Source organism: Pomacea canaliculata, linkage group LG6 (assembly GCF_003073045.1).
Source record: "Pomacea canaliculata isolate SZHN2017 linkage group LG6, ASM307304v1, whole genome shotgun sequence".
NCBI lineage: Eukaryota > Metazoa > Mollusca > Gastropoda > Architaenioglossa > Ampullariidae > Pomacea > Pomacea canaliculata.
The window spans coordinates 18,759,066-18,778,539 of NC_037595.1; the positions used below are offsets into that span (position 1 = coordinate 18,759,066).

General features: G+C 40.6%; 1 protein-coding gene and 1 non-coding gene across 8 annotated transcripts in view; one reads left to right on the forward strand and one right to left on the reverse strand.

The window, feature by feature from the left end:
• Positions 1-226: 226 nt before the first annotated feature.
• LOC112565525 (proline-rich protein 5-like) overlaps positions 227-19,474 on the reverse strand; it is a 35,215-nt gene continuing 15,967 nt past the window's right edge. For 2 of the 7 annotated variants that reach the window (XM_025240983.1, XM_025240985.1), the window contains exons 3-11: positions 11,202-11,336; positions 8,622-8,702; positions 8,368-8,416; positions 6,890-6,947; positions 6,356-6,447; positions 6,144-6,219; positions 5,741-5,805; positions 5,100-5,283; positions 814-4,634 (exon numbers count right to left, since the gene is read on the reverse strand). In XM_025240983.1, the coding sequence (XP_025096768.1) occupies positions 4,453-4,634; positions 5,100-5,283; positions 5,741-5,805; positions 6,144-6,219; positions 6,356-6,447; positions 6,890-6,947; positions 8,368-8,416; positions 8,622-8,702; positions 11,202-11,336 (922 nt within the window). In that variant the 3' untranslated portion in view covers positions 814-4,452. Of the gene's footprint in view, positions 4,635-5,099; positions 5,284-5,740; positions 5,806-6,143; positions 6,220-6,355; positions 6,448-6,889; positions 6,948-8,367; positions 8,417-8,621; positions 8,703-10,246; positions 10,806-11,201; positions 11,337-12,476; positions 12,836-13,832; positions 13,979-19,474 lie in introns of those variants that run through there. The other 5 variants (XM_025240982.1, XM_025240981.1, XM_025240980.1 and 2 more) reach the window with 5 other exon arrangements.
• On the forward strand, positions 1,425-1,497 carry Trnav-uac. Its single transcript has one exon. It is a non-coding gene; the product is annotated as a tRNA-Val (tRNA).

Genomic DNA, 19,474 nt, shown 5'->3' on the forward strand with positions numbered 1-19,474 from the left:
TATTTTATCACCGATTAGAATCTCTTATATCATATTTGGAAAAGTCTAGAAAAAAGTATTTTTGTTAAAAATAGTAAAACATAACAACATCAATAGTTAGATATTGAAGAGGAACGATTGTAGCGGGACATCAGTCTTTAGTGATATTGCATGCGCACAGACTCTCTCACACCTCATCCTCTCACTTTCTATTTCATGACATATATATATATATTCAATCCAGTTATTCTAGGTTTACTGTTTATTTTATTTTATAACGTATATATACCAGCCAGGATATACTGTTTATTTTGTGACATAAATGATAGCACCACATGAGTGTGTGTGGCTTCTATTGACTATACTGACTGTGGCTTTAACTGTGAACTATAGTATATGACTATTACGAATCATGATTTATGTAATAATATACTAGACATATATGAGTATATAAACCATGTTCATTTCTATATATTAACGGCACAGGAAAACGGGTGTCATCTCGGTTTTCTGTCATGTGGCCAAAAGGGTAAAATGGCTTTTACTGGGAGCTATGTCTGTCCTACCTCTGAATGTGATGTCCCTGTGTCACATAAATTTATACATATCTGTGAAATCATAGGTGATCCTTAGATTAATACACATTTTTTTCTAGGTATACATGTAGGTCTTACACACTTTTAGTTAAATTCTGGATGTTCCCTAGGTATATATATATCATTGGCATTTTAGTACATGTATGATGGCTTGGGGTATCATGATATTTTCTTATAAATGCTCAGCCCAAGTGGTTTAACACAAATTCTCGTTCTCTCTCTCTCACACCCACATACCAACATTTCCCAGTTTTATTCACTTAATTAATCAAGAGTGAAAGCAACGAAAGATGGGAAAATCAATGGAGAGCATAAAAAATAAATGAATAAAAATTGTAGCGCTTTATTCCCTGGCATTTTCGTAACATCATACACGCCGCCCCTATGGGGACAATAAAATAATTAACATTGTTGATATGGGAAGGACATATAATAAACAACATGAAGCAAGTGTATCATGTCAGATTGATACTGTATCATACTGCTACAAACAGCAAAGGCACTTAATACACACTTATAACCATCCACCGCAAGCCTCGCGTATTTCACCATAATCGGCCAGAACATAAATAAATATTTTTCAGAACAATAAAAGATATGTACATTTCTCGATCATTGTATAAATGATTGAAAGTCCCTCGGTTATTATTATTATGAAAATGCTGTGAAAAATGTCCCAGCCGAAAATGGCAGATAGAATGGTGTTGTTTACTGTGTGCAGAGATCGTGATATCTGATAAATAAAGTTTTGTTCCCGCCTTTTGCCGTCAGCTGAAATAATTATATTTCTGTCAAACTACTTAATTTCTTAGCATTTACATTTATAAATATACTCGGGCATAGTCAAGTGGTTCTGTGGTGTAGTGGTTATCACGTCTGCTTTACACGCAGAAGGCCGCGAGTTCGAACCTCGCCAGAACCTCAGATATTTTTTTTCCTACTTAGATATTCAATTTTGACTTTGTTAACAAGTATCTTTATGTGGATCTTAACAGGGCTTTCATTTCATATTTTCTTTTTGTTTTCTTTATTGTTACTACAATTTGTCGGTTGAGCCAAAGGCACATGACGATGCGTCTGCAATTATCTTCATGGTCGAGTCGCCTGAGCATTTCTTTTTAAAGATGTTTTGACCGAAGTCGTAAAAGACCTACATGGTACCTACGCACAGCCATAAGGGTAAGTAGACTATTTACTGATGCTTACTTCAAGTACAGAGAACAAAATGCGATCGAAATAAGCGAACAATGAAATACACTATGGGTATTGCCATAATCTGATAAAAACGAGTTACGTTTTCTTCTAAGCTTAGAGAATTAAAAATGAACTCCATACAATAACCAGTTCCTTCCATAGCGCGCGCGCACACACACAACACGACTGTAGACGCATAAAGGCCATGCTCTTGTTATTGTGTTTTAAACTGAATTCAACCAGGAAAGGGTTTGATGGCGTAAGCGAAGTACGGGAGCTGCCTTTGTTTATAGCATCAGTGACACCATCCTCTACCTTTCCTCATGCAGTTTCCCTCTACCTTGCTTTCTCTTCTCTCAAATCAAACTGCATGCCCTCTCATTATGTCCTCCATATCTGCAGGTAAGTACATCCTACACTAACTCCACCACCTCTTACCTCACCACACACACACACGCATGCACATGTACCTGTAACTAACAAAAATAATTCATGCATTATATTTTAGTGTCAAAAAAGTAAACAGTTTAGGGATAAGGGTGTCTCGTCGACTAGCTTGAACTTCCCGTGACGGTTGATCATTAACGTACTTTGAGGATTAAAAAAAAAAACTATAAGTTAACTTCGTTTTCACCATAGACTTTTTATTACATTTGGATATCCGCCGGCATAGTCTTTTTAATCACGCTGTGCCTATGGTGTGCGCTCTCGCTCTCAGAACGTTTCAAAACAAGGGAATGTACTCCATTGTAGTGCATTACTGTAGAAAGTGCCTGTTTAGTGGTTGCGTCCCTTGAATGCCCTCCTAGAAACTTAGAATTATTTCCATCACAGCATTACCGTTTCAATTCGTCGGACTAAATCGTTAAATACGATAAATAAGTTACATTTGCGAGCGTGGTAGGAGAGTAGACGGCTGGCTGGATAAAGAATGAGACACTATGATATTCAAGCATGAGAAAAATGCCTTGCAAGTCATGTAAAAGCATTTTGATTCCTCTATTGCTGTTATTGTCATTATTCGTGATAAAATTAGATATAATATAAAACAGTCATAAAGTACATAGTTTGCAGCAACTTTCTCTGTAACAATGTTCTTGTCAATATCGCTTTGACTAGACGTATCCTGGTTTGGACATATGTACAGCACAGAAACATTTAAAATGCTGCTTTGAACGATTATTTAATACTTTTGGAAGTAGACAGCATCTCACTGATGATGGCGCTCTTGTTCACGTTCATCAAAACTGTGATGGACCAGTAAAATGACGAGTTCGATGGTAATTGTCCACACTCTAAAAATGTATGACAAACGACAGACGTGGTGAGGAAATCAGTTTCCGTTCAATATGTTGCAGACTTGGGTAGCCAGCGAATGGACATCCCCGACTCATGCACTGTCCTGCATCAACCACGCCATGCCTCCTACACTTAGCTGTTCAGGACACATCACTGGCTTCCGGTTATGACATGGGTAGAGTACAAAGTGTCCTTTTATTTTGGTAGTTTTCTGACTTCTTACATTTATTCACCATTCGGATGATGAAATCTTAGGACGCCTTTCTGTTAAAAATTCTAAAGTTGTCCCTTTCGGGATTGGTAAGCCCTCTTTTGAAGGATTTGGACCCGCAGTTTGGAACTTCCTACCAGTGCACTTGTAGCTTACACAGACATATGGAACTTTCAAACATAACTCGAATGACATGTTTTCCAAAAATATTTAAAAGATTGACTCCTTTTTGTGTCTTTGCATGTATTAGAGTGGGAGGGGTGGCGGTGAGTATCTTCCTGCTAGAAACATGCGCAGTATAAAAAATATTATTGTTGTTAACAGTATACATCGTTACCATGACAGCTTGGAACATAATTCTCAGCATGTGTTTTCATTGTGTGGTAAAGCTAAGAAAAACAGCTTGTCCCACTGTGCCACTTTGCTAACGATCAATGTCAGATCCTGAGCGATAACTTATTAAAGTTCCTCTAACTCTGGTCTTGTCATCGGAATGCGGCCTCCCTCATCTCGTTTACGGTTCAAACTTGTCCAAGCTCAGCAGACTGGCGAGGGAGCGGTCTGGTACCACAGTGGTAAAACGAATGTTAGTCACTACACATTGTAGTAAGTTTAATAAAAACCAAGTTTAAATGTCGTCTTGGTGTATACTTTACTTTCCGAAAGTGAGTGTAACACCTTTCACAGTAATTACTGTCGGTAATTCTTTTCTCTTGATTTCTCCGGCTTCCACCCCACTTCGTCCTCCATTCCCTTGTCACTGTGGTAAAGTGGGTGAGCCCTAGCAAAAAAAGCTAACCAAGCTCATAGCTTTGGCCTCAACCTCTCTACCGAGAAATAAAAGCAGTCCATCATTCCTGAAAGATGCAGAGGAAAAATACCTCTAGTTTTTATACACGCCTGCAATCCTCGTCGTAGTCTTCATAGACGAAAAAGCTTCATAAGCTTCCAGTGTACTGCTCCATCTCTAGGGAGGGCATTCACCCCATTTCCACAGCCTGAACGCTTCAGCATGGACAGATAGAAGACTTTGATAAAGATAAGTTCATCGGGAAGAAAGCCAGCAGATGTGTTTTCTCTCCCCTGGTAGGCAACTGTACCAGGGGATCATCGTGTTCATCCTCGCGACCTCCACCCGGCATTAGGTCAGTCCAGGAATGACTTCCCCTGCAGTCACGAGATGAAGCTGTGACGTCGGCCCATGTCGTACACGTGCTCCAGGACAGGTTTGAGCTTCTGCAGGCCGTGGTTCGTCTCGTGCAGCTTGCGCAGGGCGGGGGGAGACGGGAGGGGCTGACGACGCTGGTCCACCTTCAAGGTGCGCACCCTGTCCGGCACGTCGTGGGTAACGTCTTCTAACGGACAGAAAAACCAGCGTGAGACAGGACATCAGAGCCTCATGACTTCACTGTCACGTGTCTATGGTGACGGAAACATTCGTGGATGAGGGCTTTAGACAGAGAGTGCGAGTGTGTGAGTGCACGACGGAAAGAGAAAGTGAATGAGCGAGTAACCGAGAAGGACAGATGAGACATCATTAATAACCCCGATCATCAAATACTTCACCATAATCATCAAACTTACCATCGTCTCCAGTCGTTAACAGGACACCACTATGTTTTTTTTTTTTTTTATTATTATCTTAAACAATTTCAACTACCGACAACAACTTCCCTGTGGCAATGACAGAGTTTGTGCATGACCTGTGCTCATCTTCATTGTTTCAGTTTAGAACTTAGTGGCCGGTTACTCGAGACTACAGTAAGATATTAGTGTAGATTAGACATAAGATATTAATTAGCCAATAGAGTTTGACTTACCCGAGTCTAATATTTTAGGAGGTTTGACGAGCTGTGGAAGTGGGGGCCGGAAGGTGGCTCTGATGACTGGCTCAGGTCCCCCCTCATACAAGCCCCGCTGGCCCAGGTAGGGGGACACGACTCGTGCCACCAGCTTCTCGCACCGAAACTGGTTCTCGGACAAAAACACGTCGTCCTTTAGGCCCTGCAAGTGCGAGAGGAGTCACGTGGGTGGCCCGACAAGCCTTACAATGAATAATCAGACAACCATTAATCTTAACTCGTGGTAATACGGTTATTGTTATCGACTCAACGATTTGTCTTGGCCACAAGATGCAACCATGAGCCGATGGAGTCTGATCTTCAGTTTCTGCTGCCTTTTATTTTCATCACTTTTTTAAACAAAATGAACACTCGAAATTAATATCTCCCATTCACATTCAGACAGAGGTATCTAAGAAAATTAAGTTATTGTGATAGGCACTGCGGTTTTTTTTCCAGACTTGTAGCCGCTACACAAAATTAGCCATTTGAGCGCGAGGAGGAGGTTAAGGATGTTCGAAAAGCCTGGCTATTCGCTAAACTTCACTCCATTTTAACTATGCTTTTATTTCTTCCAACCCTGTCCTCTTATTTAATGTATGACATCACTTCCGACTCACTTGTAGCACCAGCAGCATCTGGCGGATGTTGGGGGGAACTTCACACTCCTTGGCATCCAGGGCTTCTGCACATGTGCACAAAACAATTACAATCTTTAATAGCAAAAAAAAAAAAAAATCTCTTTTGCAACATGCATTTGTTTATTGATAGTAGGCGCACCATCTAAAGACTACTTTTTTAGCTGCTCATTGCACGATGAACGAGTGTTATACCTGTGTACTGTTACAAAGATGGAAAGAAAGAAAAAACACTTGTTTGTTTAGGAAGATCAATGGCACTACTAAGGCAAAAGGAACGTCCAGAGGCCAATTTGTTTATTTCGTAATTCTAGGTGGATTCTAGTTACATATGTCAAGGTAACCACTATTATTTTTTTTTTAACCTTTGAACTCGCTTACCGACCTTTCAGGCTGACTTTGAGAACAACGATATTGCGGAACTCTACCAATGTGGTGTTGCGGATGTCGAAGCCTTTCAGCTGAAATAAACAAACAAATGAACACCGAGTTTCAGAGGGGCGTGAAGGTGTAACAACAAATTCGCTACAGTGATGTGTTCAATTAGATGAGCTCAAGATTTCATGATGCTAGGAGATACTCATCCGCAGTACTCACACATAGAGGGTAGAGCAGTGCTTGCAAAGTGGGAAGAATCTCCGTGAAAAAGTAGTCCCACGTTTCTCCCAGCATTTGCAGAAGTTCTGTGCCTGCGGAAGGGTAAATAATATCAGTTATATAAATAAAATATATAAAATAAAATTAAATAACAACTAAACAATCCTTTGAAAGGGTTGGAGGGGATTTCTCGTAATGCGGTGTGTGTGTGTGTGTGTTTAGGGGGAGGTGTTTGGCACATGCATGTTTACATGCGAATACAGAAAGTGTGAATATTTGAAAAAAATTAACCACCATTAATTATGTTCTAGCGATCCTAAGTAACAGTACAGCTTGTATAAACATACCGATAAACTACATTTACTTGTGTATTGAACGAACAACTACAAACTGTAAAGAATCAGTCTTCCCTTTAAAGTTATGAGATCACTGATATTAATAAAAAAGTAACTTTGTCTTTTTTGTCATTAACAAATCATCATCTTCATCGCCATTACTAGAGCAGACCTAGAGTGCAAGCTGTTCTCTCCATACCTTGCTCGTTCTTTATCTTCTCTCTTAAAATCACCATTCCTTTCTTTAAAAGTTGGTCCTGCAGCAAAAGAGACACAGTCACAAACGCACATACACACATGTACACAGAGACACGCATACACACATATGTAGACAGTGATCAATCAACATATAAGAAAATGAATACAAAAATAAGCAGAGGTGGGGTTTCAAGTACAAGATGAAGAGACTTGACAACCAATATCTCTTTTGTTTAAACAATAAAAGAAACTGAGATCACGTGAACGGTAAAATACTGAGAAATCTTTTTAACTTGACCTTTTAAAGAGCAGACATTTTATGCTTTTTTTTTGAGTGAGTGTAGGAGCTGCTACATCAGTCAGGGACTGGATGAACGAGTAAAGCATATGCCGCTAAAGAGAATAATTTTGTGTCTGAAAAGTGTGAAACTAGTCGGTTCTTTTTAAAAGAATGGACACGTGATCTGACCATGTACCCATGTATTTAGTGTGTAAAGCTCATGCATTTCTGCTGGAAACACTGAACATAAAGAAACGGACGACTTAAATATCTCATCCTGAACTGCGCTCACTACTTGGTTATATGTTAGTGTGCAGAGCATCCCAATAGCAGGCAGATGGTGAATACTAAAATGCTTCAGCAGACAGCTGACACATGAACAGCCAACATGATTGTGAGCTGAATGTTAATCAGCTCCACCAGACAAGTCATCTGCACATGGAAACCTTCACGGATGGTGAGTCTGGTCCGTGCATAGACAACACCGTAGTTACAGCTGGCCTGTGGAGGTCACTTACATGCAAATGTGGGGACACTCATACCTCAGACCTGTCTCCTGCCACCATGCTGGTGAAGATAAAGGCCATCTTCAACCACTAACATTTAGACAGAGGACTTCAGAAAATAGCTTAATAGCTTGTTTTCCCTCCCTCCATTCATCATTCGCTTGTCTCCCAGAAACTGCGTTTTCGCATGCAACCCACCTTTCTAAGCTACCCTGATCAGCTTTAATATCCGAAAATGGCCGTTGTCAACAGGACAAGAAAGGTGTCATCAATCTTGCAACAAGAACTCCCAGCTGTGCAATCACCTGGTATTTTTTTCTGCGCTTACGATGTATTTCGAGTTATTGCAGGTTTCTCAGGAAAATGGCAAGAACAAAAGTGTCATTTACGGGTCATGAAATGCATCTCTCAGGTGATTGTGGTGTTATATATATATAAGTCAGCAGAGAGGCAATCAGTTCGATGACGTGGGCGGAAGAGGCAAGTCGTGCGCGCGCATGAAGGAGTTGAGGGGGAGTGAGAAAGTCTTGGAACAAAAACATTGTTTTCTGGTTTGTAAGGTGCATAATGCTCTCGAATTATGTCCTTCATTGGTCCTCTCTAATTATAATAATTAGAAATAACCACATAGAAATAGAGGTTGTGGACAGTCATAGACATGCTGATGGCGGCACAGACACCTTGCACACTTACCTTGTAGTAGTCACAGATGAGTGAACCCGCTTCTTGGTCACCGAGAGTCCTGCAGACAAAGACAAACCTGGTCTGAGTCCAGTAATATTGCAACATCAAGGGGATTAGTGGTTCTCAAAAGGAGTGGACATCCTTATGTTTGGTAAACATGAGTAAGCCAGAGGGCAAGCGGTATCTTGAATTTCGATCTTTGGTAAGGAAGATGGTCGTTCATAAATCAACAGGTGTGATTGGTAATGAGAGGCTTGGCTTACCTGACATGCTCTTGCAATGTCCCCAACTCATTTTCTTCAAGCCTTTTTCTTTGGAATAGCTTGACGATAGCTGATTGCACTCTGTAGATATAAATAATAAAAAAATGTGCAAAATATTGTAAAAATATGAGTATTACTGGAGTTTTCTGTTTTAGAAATTTTACATTTTGTGAAAGTTACTTCTGTTTACTAACTGTAGACAGGTAAAATACTTGTCAACAACTACAGGGTCTCTGACAACTTTTGGGAATCATCTAATATTCTTAAGTTTTATTTATTTACTGAAATCTTATTGTACCGACTTCAGAATTTAATTTCTGTATCAAACTTTGTTTGCTTTCTGGTATTGGCTAGTCTTACAAAACATTTCATGTTGTCGGCTTTATTTGGATGCTGACTACGCAACAACGACAACGTGAACACACGAGAAGTTGAACCATCGGGACACACACGCAAACACACGTACCCCGCGTGCACGCGCGCGCGCACGCACACACACGAACACACAAATGTGGAGGGTTTGAGAGATCCATAAAAATATGCTGCGTTCGCCATGGTAAAAAAAAAAGTTAACTTTCATTAAACTTGGGTGTATTTATTAACTGATACCATTATCCGTTCTCCACACAGTGGCAGGTGAACAATCGTTTCTAACGAGCTCTGACAGCAAACTGATTAAAATGTCGATTTTATTTCGGCCTCCATCATTTGAACCCAGTGATTTGTTATCTCTTGTCGAAGTCTGCGCCATTCAAACGTCAAACGTTTATCAGTTTCTATTCTCAATCCTGCAAGACTTGTAACATGTTTGTCTACACAAGTGAAAGTCTTTAGAAACTGTCAGGCGCCAAATCCTGTCGACTAGGTTGTGATGTCGGCCATTGTTCTCTCAATGAGAAAACTTCGACCAACAGTCGGCCTCGTGTGCGAAGTTCGTGTGGGGTTGATTGAAACTCTGGACATTGAGTGAACCAGCGAGTCTCGTGCAGGCAGGTGCGTGTTTTATCGGCGAGTGTTCGACATTCTCACCTGCCAGGTAAGGTGGGTTATCAGGTAGGAGACCTGCTACCGGGCGACTGCGACGTCCGCGCAACTTAACAGCGGGTTTTAACCGGGATATTTTCTAAACCAGAAAAAAGCTGTGGGAAAAGTCACACACACACACACACACACACACACACACACACACACACACACACAAGATAACTGCTCCTATTTACTTACCTTCACGTATACCCACTAGTTTTTTTTTTTCTCTGTGTACCTAATCGGTGGATGTAAGTCAGAATACGATAACAAGGTAGAATTGCTTTTTTCATTTTCGCCACAAGTAGGGAGAGGTAAAAATATTACAACAGTAACTGGTTGTATGGGGAGGTATGACGAGAGGTATATTGGTAACAGAACATTGTTGCTATAGCATCAAGTCTGAGGGGGTACCTGCTGCTACTGCTGATGCTTTAGTCACTACAGCCACTACTACCCCACCCCACTACCCCCGGTCTGTAACATCTGACACACACAGAGTCTGGAATGTAAACATGTACACAACTCTACACCAACAAATGTCGCAAAGACACAAAGGACACAATGTCCACACACTCACAGCCACACACATGACTTACCTCTTTGCGAGTATCACATCCATATTCTGAATAACAACAACCTAGTGATGGCAGCTGTCAGTTAGTCAGTTCTGTCTGTGTCCATCATAATATCAGTAAGTCTTGTCTCTCCATGTACAAACCCACTTTATCACCGTCTGACTGTCGTGTTCTATCAGCGTGGACATGGGTGACCTAGGGGGGCGTCTCCATGCTGGAGTAGTGGCCCTCAGATGAGTATTACTGATACCAGTTATCTTCCCCTGACTGATCGCACGAATGAACAGCTTGACAAGACTCGACAGGCAATAAGGGACAAGCAGTAAGCGTCTGGGTTCGAATCTCGCGAAGGAAAACGCTGCTTGCAACTACCAGCTAGCTTTTTGGCCTCTTCAATTAGACGACAGTCTCTACATCCTCATGTTAAGCACCAGACATTGTTCCCTAAACCATTTCTTCCCAGTTATTCAAATATGAAAATGTAAATAGGCACATAGCTTGGTACCCACTGACAAGACAGCTACCGTAATTAATAACTAATCAGTCACTGTAACCAACAAATAATTAGTTAATGTAAGCCATAATTAGTCATTAGACCTTTACCGGCCTGTGTAAATTAAAAAAAAAGTAACACTTGCATGTCGGTTGTCCAGAATTACCCTCTGGGACAAATAAAGTGTTTTCTTATCGGTAGACTGAAAGACAAAGAATGATCAAGAAGAGACGAGTAGAGAAAAGACAAAGATAAAGAAAAAGCGTGGCTAGAGAAAGACAGAAAAGAGAATTAAGATACGTCGACTACAGAAAGACATAAAAATATAGAAATGTTGAATAGAGGAGAGAAAAAAAAAAACTAGACTAGATAAGGACAGAGAGAAAAATGAAGAAAAATCGATTACAAAACGACAGAGGAATAAGGAAATATCGACTAGGGAAAGACAGAGAAAATGGAGAAAAGAGACCATGTATCACTCACGTTTCTAAGACTTCTGCTTTCTTGGCGGCGTCAACAGGCGACAGAAACGACGCAAAAGAAAACGGGAGAAACGAACCCCTCCGACTGGTCCCCCTCGACTTCCAGCTGGCGAGCTCGACACTGGCAAGACTGTGTCTGCAATACAAGAACATTGTTAAGTGTCAATTCAAACTTCTAAAAGGGGAAATAAAAATAAAAACAACAAAAAATAATAAAGGTAAATCAGTCTGTACAGCATCGGTAAAAACACTTCTCAACCTCCGCAACCTCCAGCTTCCTACTGAAAGAATCTTCTTTTTCCTAATCACCTCCAGAGGAGAATGGAGCCGCACTAATGAAAGAATGCAACAAAGTAATTTCACACTAAAAATATTATAAAGTTAAAAATAATGTTTTATTAGCGCCATACAGTTTTGAATAAACTATATTTATGAGACAAAGATAAAAATGTCTTGATAACTCAGTCACGTGTCCACAGTAAATTCCGACTTTGTAAATAGAAGCCTTAACTAGTGTTTGGCCTCTCCCCTCCCAGAGGATGAAACCCTACTGTAGTGTTAAATAATTTTATGCTCACATCTCTAAATCAACAGCCCACTGCCACCAAATGTCATCCAGCGGCTGAAAATAGCACAAACAATAAACAACTTCGTACTCAAATGTCGAGGGCGTTAATGTGAGCATCAGACTGACGTTGTGTGTACACACCATGACATGACACCAGATTTAAAGTCGCCTGGTTGAAGTGTACTTTAGAGAAAATGAGGGTAAAGGATAAGTATCACCTGTTTGTGTGACACGTTGAACAGACATTGCGAACTGTTAAAAGTGATCACTCAGGTGTTGCCAGGTGTGTACTTCGGGTGCACGTGTACAGTTCACATGCACGAGATTTGTCAGTATGAACAGGTGTTCACACTAAGTGCTATCTGCGGCTATGGGGGTCACAGAATATTCCAGTTTAAAGCCAAAACTGGATTCTAGCACGTGGTACCCACTGTCCCCTCCGACTCCCATGACATTTTTAACACGAAGCGAGCACCGGCAGAAAATAAACCACGTGATTAATTACGATCAACTCATTTATCAGGAACTGAAAATTTAGCACAGATAACAATACTTATTGCAGTACAAGGAAATCCTGATTATACAGAGATGGAAGATTGCAGACGAAATTTGCGATTTATTAAGCTGGAACTTTCCTGCCACACACACGCACATTAAAACATCTTAACCATCAAAATATTTTTATAAAGATATGTTTACAATACCCACTCATCATATGTTGGTCTTTCCTTGTAACTCCCAGTTCGTCTGCCCTTTAATGTTACTTTTCTGTCGCCGCTCACATCAGATCGAGCATCCTTCGAGTTCTTATCGACTTGGCTGACCTTGCGACCCTGACCCTGCGCGGGGTCAAGGTGGGTGGAGGTGTGCGAGTGCCAGCTGACACGGAACTTCCTGTGTCGTTGAAGTTTTGTGTTGTTCTTGTCAGCGACTTTACTTGCCGGGCGAGACATCTCAGAGTACAAGCGGAACATCCTGACAGTTGATTGTCACTCTGTCTAATTACTACATCTGACAGTTGATTATCACTCTGTCTAATTACTACATCTGACAGTTGATTGTCACTCTGTCTAATTACTACATCTGACAGTTGATTATCACTCTGTCTAATTACTACATCTGACAGTTGATTATCACTCTGTCTAATTACTACATCTGACAGTTGATTGTCACTCTGTCTAATTACTACATCTGACAGTTGATTGTCACTCAGTCTAATTACTACATCTGACAGTTGATTGTCACTCTGTCTAATTACTACATCTGACAGTTGATTATCACTCTGTCTAATTACTACATCTGACAGTTGATTATCACTCTGTCTAATTACTACATCTGACAGTTGATTGTCACTCTGTCTAATTACTACATCTGACAGTTGATTGTCACTCAGTCTAATTACTACATCTGACAGTTGATTGTCACTCTGTCTAATTACTACATCTGACAGTTGATTATCACTCTGTCTAATTACTACATCTGACAGTTGATTGTCACTCTGTCTAATTACTACATCTGACAGTTGATTGTCACTCTGTCTAATTACTACATCTGACAGTTGATTATCACTCTGTCTAATTACTACATCTGACAGTTGATTGTCACTCTGTCTAATTACTACATCTGACAGTTGATTGTCACTCTGTCTAATTACTACATCTGACAGTTGATTATCACTCTGTCTAATTACTACATCTGACCTAACAAAGAGTTGACCTTCTGATTATTTTTTGTTCTTTTCTCCTCTGTTCTGTCGTGTCATGAGCGGCCATCGTCCTTGTTCTTTGATATTCAGCTTCATTTTTGTCTTAGCACATGATAAACAAATAGTTCGAGTATACTTATCCTACTCATCAAGCAATGCCAATTAATTTCTTTCTTCGTAAACGGAAGATAAAACTACCGGCATGTTTACCATAAAGCAGAAATATTTCTGTAAAATACCTATCAATCCAGTTTATATTTTAATTGATAAATCGATGTTATCGCTTTACCTTCAGTATGGAAACAGACTTGAAAAATTCGGAAAGAGGATCCTTGTTATTACATTACAATCAACAATACCTTGTCTCCAGACAAACTGACTCTTGAAACACAAACGAGGAGACTGCCAGTTGAAACACTTGAGGAAGTGAACACAGATGAACAGTCCTACAGTCAGCTCGGCTTTGCTCACACTGTGGCTCAGTTCACTGTCGAGTCAGATTAATTTGAAGCACATCATGTCGCATGTAATTAAATCCAATTTCCTTGTTGCTAATTGAGGAAATCGAAAATCCCGCGAGCAGGACAAAGCAACTCCTTGTGAAACTTGTGTGGGCGAGTTGTAGAAAGTGTGTGGAAACAATGGGAAGGACCGTGTCAAAGGTCACTAACTTTTTAATTTAATTTTTTTAAAAATTGTTTCTCTCTAGGATTTATCAATAGCTCTCCCTTTCCAAGTTTTCTCAGTTGAATTTTCTCTAATTCACAAGTTTGGCAGACCGGCATTTGACAAGCGGATAAAAGATGAATCATGCAAGACATCAATTTAATGAAGGATGGAAGGAAAAAGAAGTTAGTTGACAGTTCAAGGGCTCAAGGTTTTCTTAAAGATCAACAACAAAAGTCAGCAAGCGCAAATACTATACAGAAGACAAAATGAAACTTGATTTATATTGTCTCAAAAGCCATAAATCTTTGAAAGCTTATTCTGTGATCGTCACTTTAAAAAAAACAAACTCCAAGACAATTATCTGATTTTATGTGTCCTTAGCTGTGCCTCGCAGGTAGAACAAGAATTAAGATGCAGGAAGTTCTCACAATCCGCTTTTATAAATTCTTTGATAGATGATACCAACTATTTCATGAACCAACACAACAAGTCACATTAAAAAACAACAACAATAATCCCTGAATCTCACACTTTCTCGCGGAGGATTAAACCTGCACGACTATCACCTGTACGAACTGAACTTCAAAAGATTTAGAGAGTGTGAATGGCACACCTGGCGGTGTCGCACGAAGCACACAAGCAGTTAATGTAAGTTATGTAAGTTATATAAGTTATTCGTGGTGTCGTTTAAAGACACTAAAGTTGTAAAAACCTTTTTAGCAACAATTAAAAGTGCGGTGGTCACGGATGACATGTTACTGCACTGACGCCTGAGATCACCTGTCACTCTACCTGTCACTTGTTGACAGTGTTTCCACAGGTGATCATGTCACACACGCAATGTCACGGATATAGTCCTTCCAGTCCTCGATTGGGGGCAACAGGAAGATGAAGGTTGGAAGAAAAAGATATTTGCTTCAATGACTCATGATCGCAAAGTTTAATCGCTGAAACAACTGAGGTCAAGAAGGAGGGAGGAAAAACAAACAAGAAAACAGAAACTGATATTCAGTTCAAACTGATGAAGCCAGGGGTCAAGAGATGTAAACTGCTAAGACTACAGTTAGTGTTTTTACACTTCATACTTGTTCTTTTTTCTAATACCTTTACTGAAATAAATAAATAAAACAGGGTGAAGATTTTTTTGGGAGGAGGGGTTGAGGGAGAGAGGATTTTTTTTTTTCAAATTGATTTCAGTGATTATTAAAAAAAAACAAACTATACCAAAAAAGGAAGCGTTTTATAGCCATGACATTCAGTCCGTTTGAATGTTTGTTCTGTTATCTGTTTGTACGTTTGTTCGTCAGTCTTTCTGTCAGGGACTTTGTCTCAGGGTGTCTCTGTGTAATAGTTGTGCACTTTCAGAAATATCTCTCTACAGGGTTCTAAAAATAGCCTGGAGGGCGGGTCAACGTCTCCGACGACGACAATGAAAATGGCAATAAATTCAACTTGCGTCAGAAACATAAACTAGAGAAACACTAGAGCCAGTAAAATACAACCACACTTACATCAGCTTTTGTCACATGGCAAACGAGAGGACACTAAAAATTATTCGTCAGGAAACTGTAGACAGGTGAGACTTACGCCGTCGACCGGTAAGTCATAAATCATACAGGTGAAGCTAGTGTACCTGTCCTCTTCCTTGTCTCTCAGGTTGTTATTATGCCCCTCACGTCTGTGTGGTGTCTCGCACCTGTTTCCGTCTGCTATTCACCTGCAAGTTCATCTCATATTCTGTAGTGAGACTAAGGTCTGTCTGTTGGCGGATATTTTTTCAGTCACCATGACAGAATTGAATGAACGAACAGTAAAGGGTTTCACAGATTTGTCTGGACAGTAAGTGGCTCACAGTGGCAAGAGTTATGCATGTCGAAGAACAAGACCTACAACTCTCTTTCTGCTGCCTTTCATCTTCTGTGGTTGACCAAATTCCCAGGTGCAGATAGTTTTTCAATGACAGACTCCAGCGAGAATCATTGGTCACCTTTTGCTGGAATTTGAGCGAACTTCCTACAATCCGAGGCTACACACCCACACCCGACCCCGAACCCTCACCTGAAAGATTCTTCACATGAGCTTAAAATGTTTTAGTGTTCCCGGGATTTCGATAATACTTTCTGTGGTCAGGTGAACACAGCTCCCACACTGCAGCTCCTTGCATGCTCCTTTGCACTGAGGACTTGTTTACAAGAAGTATGAGTGGGGTAGTTGTGTATTACATGTTCGTGCACAAATCCTTCTTTAAAGAACAGCACTGGGCATTACACAGATTTAGGCACACGCACACACGCACACACACAAACACGCGCTAGCGTATTTTATCCACAACTAACATATATCACACCAAGAAGAGTTTTGGAAAGAACAAGGTGGACTTTTTTTTCAAACTCGACATTTATGGATTTAGAAGTTGCGTGTTGCAAGACAAATGTCGCATCTACCTTACGAATTCACCTTGTTGCACTCTGTGAACATGCATTACCTTTGTGCACCTATGCACTCTGTGTTGATAACAAATAAACACTGAATTAAAAAATAATTTTGCGACATGAGAAATATCCTTTTGCGTCCTTACTCTCTGTTAGAATGAAAAAGCAAACTTCTAGAATAATAAATATTGCCAGATAACAAAGCAAGAGAAGTCTTATGCTTGAGATCATGAAATGACAGGAGGTCGACACGCAAATCCACAAAAGCAAAAACAAAAACAAAAACAATCAACAATTTTCTGCGTTGCGTGCTTGCATGTCATAAACTTTGTCACCGAGAAATTGCAGAAAGATAATAAAATGAAAAAAATTCTAATAAAAAGTGACGATTTATGGAATATAAAGATGCCACCAAATTCTTCAGCAAACACGGCCTGTAGCCCTCCCCCTCACACATGGAGGATCTCGATACAAAGACACTAAGGTTTCAATAGCCATGGGCCCAGAGACACAACATGACACTAGGCGGTGCTTCTAGGACCATCTTAGATGAAAGAGTCCGAGTAAATATGTATAAAGTAAGTAATAAAATATAACTTATATATAAGTATAAAATAAGTCTCGTATGTAATTACTATGGATTATAATTACTAGTAGCTAGCAGTTAACTAACCATGTACACTCCAACTTAACCATCCAACTATACATGCATGCCATGCAGATGGGCTCGGACCTGAAGATTGTGACCTGTATCTCAGGGTGTTCGTGAATCTGTCATATGACCATGACCTGAACTAATAGTTACCTCAAAAACAAACAAATAAACAAAAGCTACTCAGATTGGTGGCACAAACCCGCAGGTGATGCGCTCGTGCACCAATATGTTTAAGAAACAAATAAACAACAAAACAAACCAAGAAGGAACATGCAATCCAGCACAACATTTAATCTCACTTTTTTAAAAACTTGACAGCACACATTCGTTTCTCAGTGTCAATATGGGGCTGCTTTCGATTTAATTTACTTTTTTTTTCACGAAAGCCTCAGGCGATCACCCAGGATGTCAGCAGCCATCGTGGCGGCCTGTGGCAGGAAGCTGAGGGTCTGTTGGAGTTTCTCTCTCAATATCTGTAAAACTCAGGCCACACTACGTGATTTCTTTACAACCCACCTTCCTCCATGTTATGATGGTTTGAACTTGGTGACGAGAACTGTCATTTGCTGGTTAAATAATCAGATGCAATTGCAGCAGAACAATTTTTGAATGAAGTTGATTGAGTGAGTGAGTGAACAGCAAATCATTTAGAACCAAGAATAAGAAAGAGTCGCATGCACGAGTTCGGCCCATCCTTCTCAATCGATCATTCTCCAAGCAGCCTGCCCTACCCAGGGTGTAATAATAAATTACCTTGATTACTTTGGTAACGAGCTAAGCTACCTAGTACCAGAGTTTTCCCAGCACTGCCAGCCCTTTGACAGTAAACAAGACACAGATTCCAGACACAAAACTTTCACATTTCTGTCTTTTAAAAACAAAAGCTTCAACTAGAATCGTAAACTAATAATGATAAACAGTCTCACCTCCACCGACAGTGAAGTAGCGGTGCAACTATTTATTGGAGAAAGTATCAAACATGTCAACTGATCAACAGTTCCATGACAATTGATTCCCTTTACACTACTCTTCTTCACTCAAGACTCAAAGTCTTTATTGTCAGGTCATTGACCCTTACAATTGGATTCGTGACCTTTCTGTACGAGGGTCACACCATTCCAAGTCAAGACCAAGAAAGTCGACCACAATATTATTGTACTGATTTAACGAGCGGGAGGAGGGTAAAACCTCAGGAAATGTCAAAGTTTGCTGCACCTACAAAGTCTCTTGACGGGTGCGGGTACCCGGGTGTTGGGGGAGAGAGGAGAGAAAGGTGAGGAAGGTTTTCCGTAAGAATGGCGCAGGCAGTGTACCCACATTATCCACGATGTAGTTTGTTTGTTTCGACAGTTTGAGCGAGTCTAAAGGTCTGGAGGTGGGAGCGGGTGTATTACCCGCGGGTGGAGGGAAATGTCGGTCGGCAAGTGGTGAAGCAGCATCGCGATTAATCGGAATTCCACACCCTGCACTTTGTAGTCTACGACTCTACGTGGCTGTAGTCATGAAGGTGAGGTTCGGGTACCTCGGGGTTAGCTATGGACAGGAAGGGTTGAGGGTCTTGTAACTGAAACAAGCGAATACCTAGGATGCTGGTTGAAAATCTCGATGTTATTATCGTGCGATTGGTCCACAGAAATAAATACAGAAAGCTCGCCATGGTTATAGTTACTGACTGAAGATAAAGCGAACCCAGGGACATTCATCTACCTCTTGTTCATGATAACTGCCTCAAATATTTTTTTTTCTTCTCAGCCTCTGGTACCTTGCCCCGCTCCACATCCATTCTCCCGCTCCGCTCCTCACCTGAATGAGCTACTTCTGATGGATTATTCTTTCACTCCTGGTTCTTGAACTCAACTCATGAATGTTTATCTTTGTTGGTGTGCGTGCTTCTGTGTTCTACCAATCTTTTATCTTGTCTTCTAAAGTCGATAATAATGATTCAGGTCTAACCAATTATCTACTCCATTCTACAATAGTAACATTTCTTACAGCTGCTGGGTATCCACGAAAATGTGTAACCTAAAGGTGGATGTGCCCACCGATGGTAAGAAAGTTGTGCAGTGACTGACACTAAGATGCTGCCAGCGCTACGCTTGACTGCTCGTGCGGTGCACTGACCCGTGACACACGACAGTCTCACCTCCCGGTGCTGTCATCTCGTTATTCCCCTCACACACTCCCACCCCGCCTTCTTTGCATTTTTCTTCTCCTCTCTTTGTTCTTAGCTCTTTTTTGCTTTTCT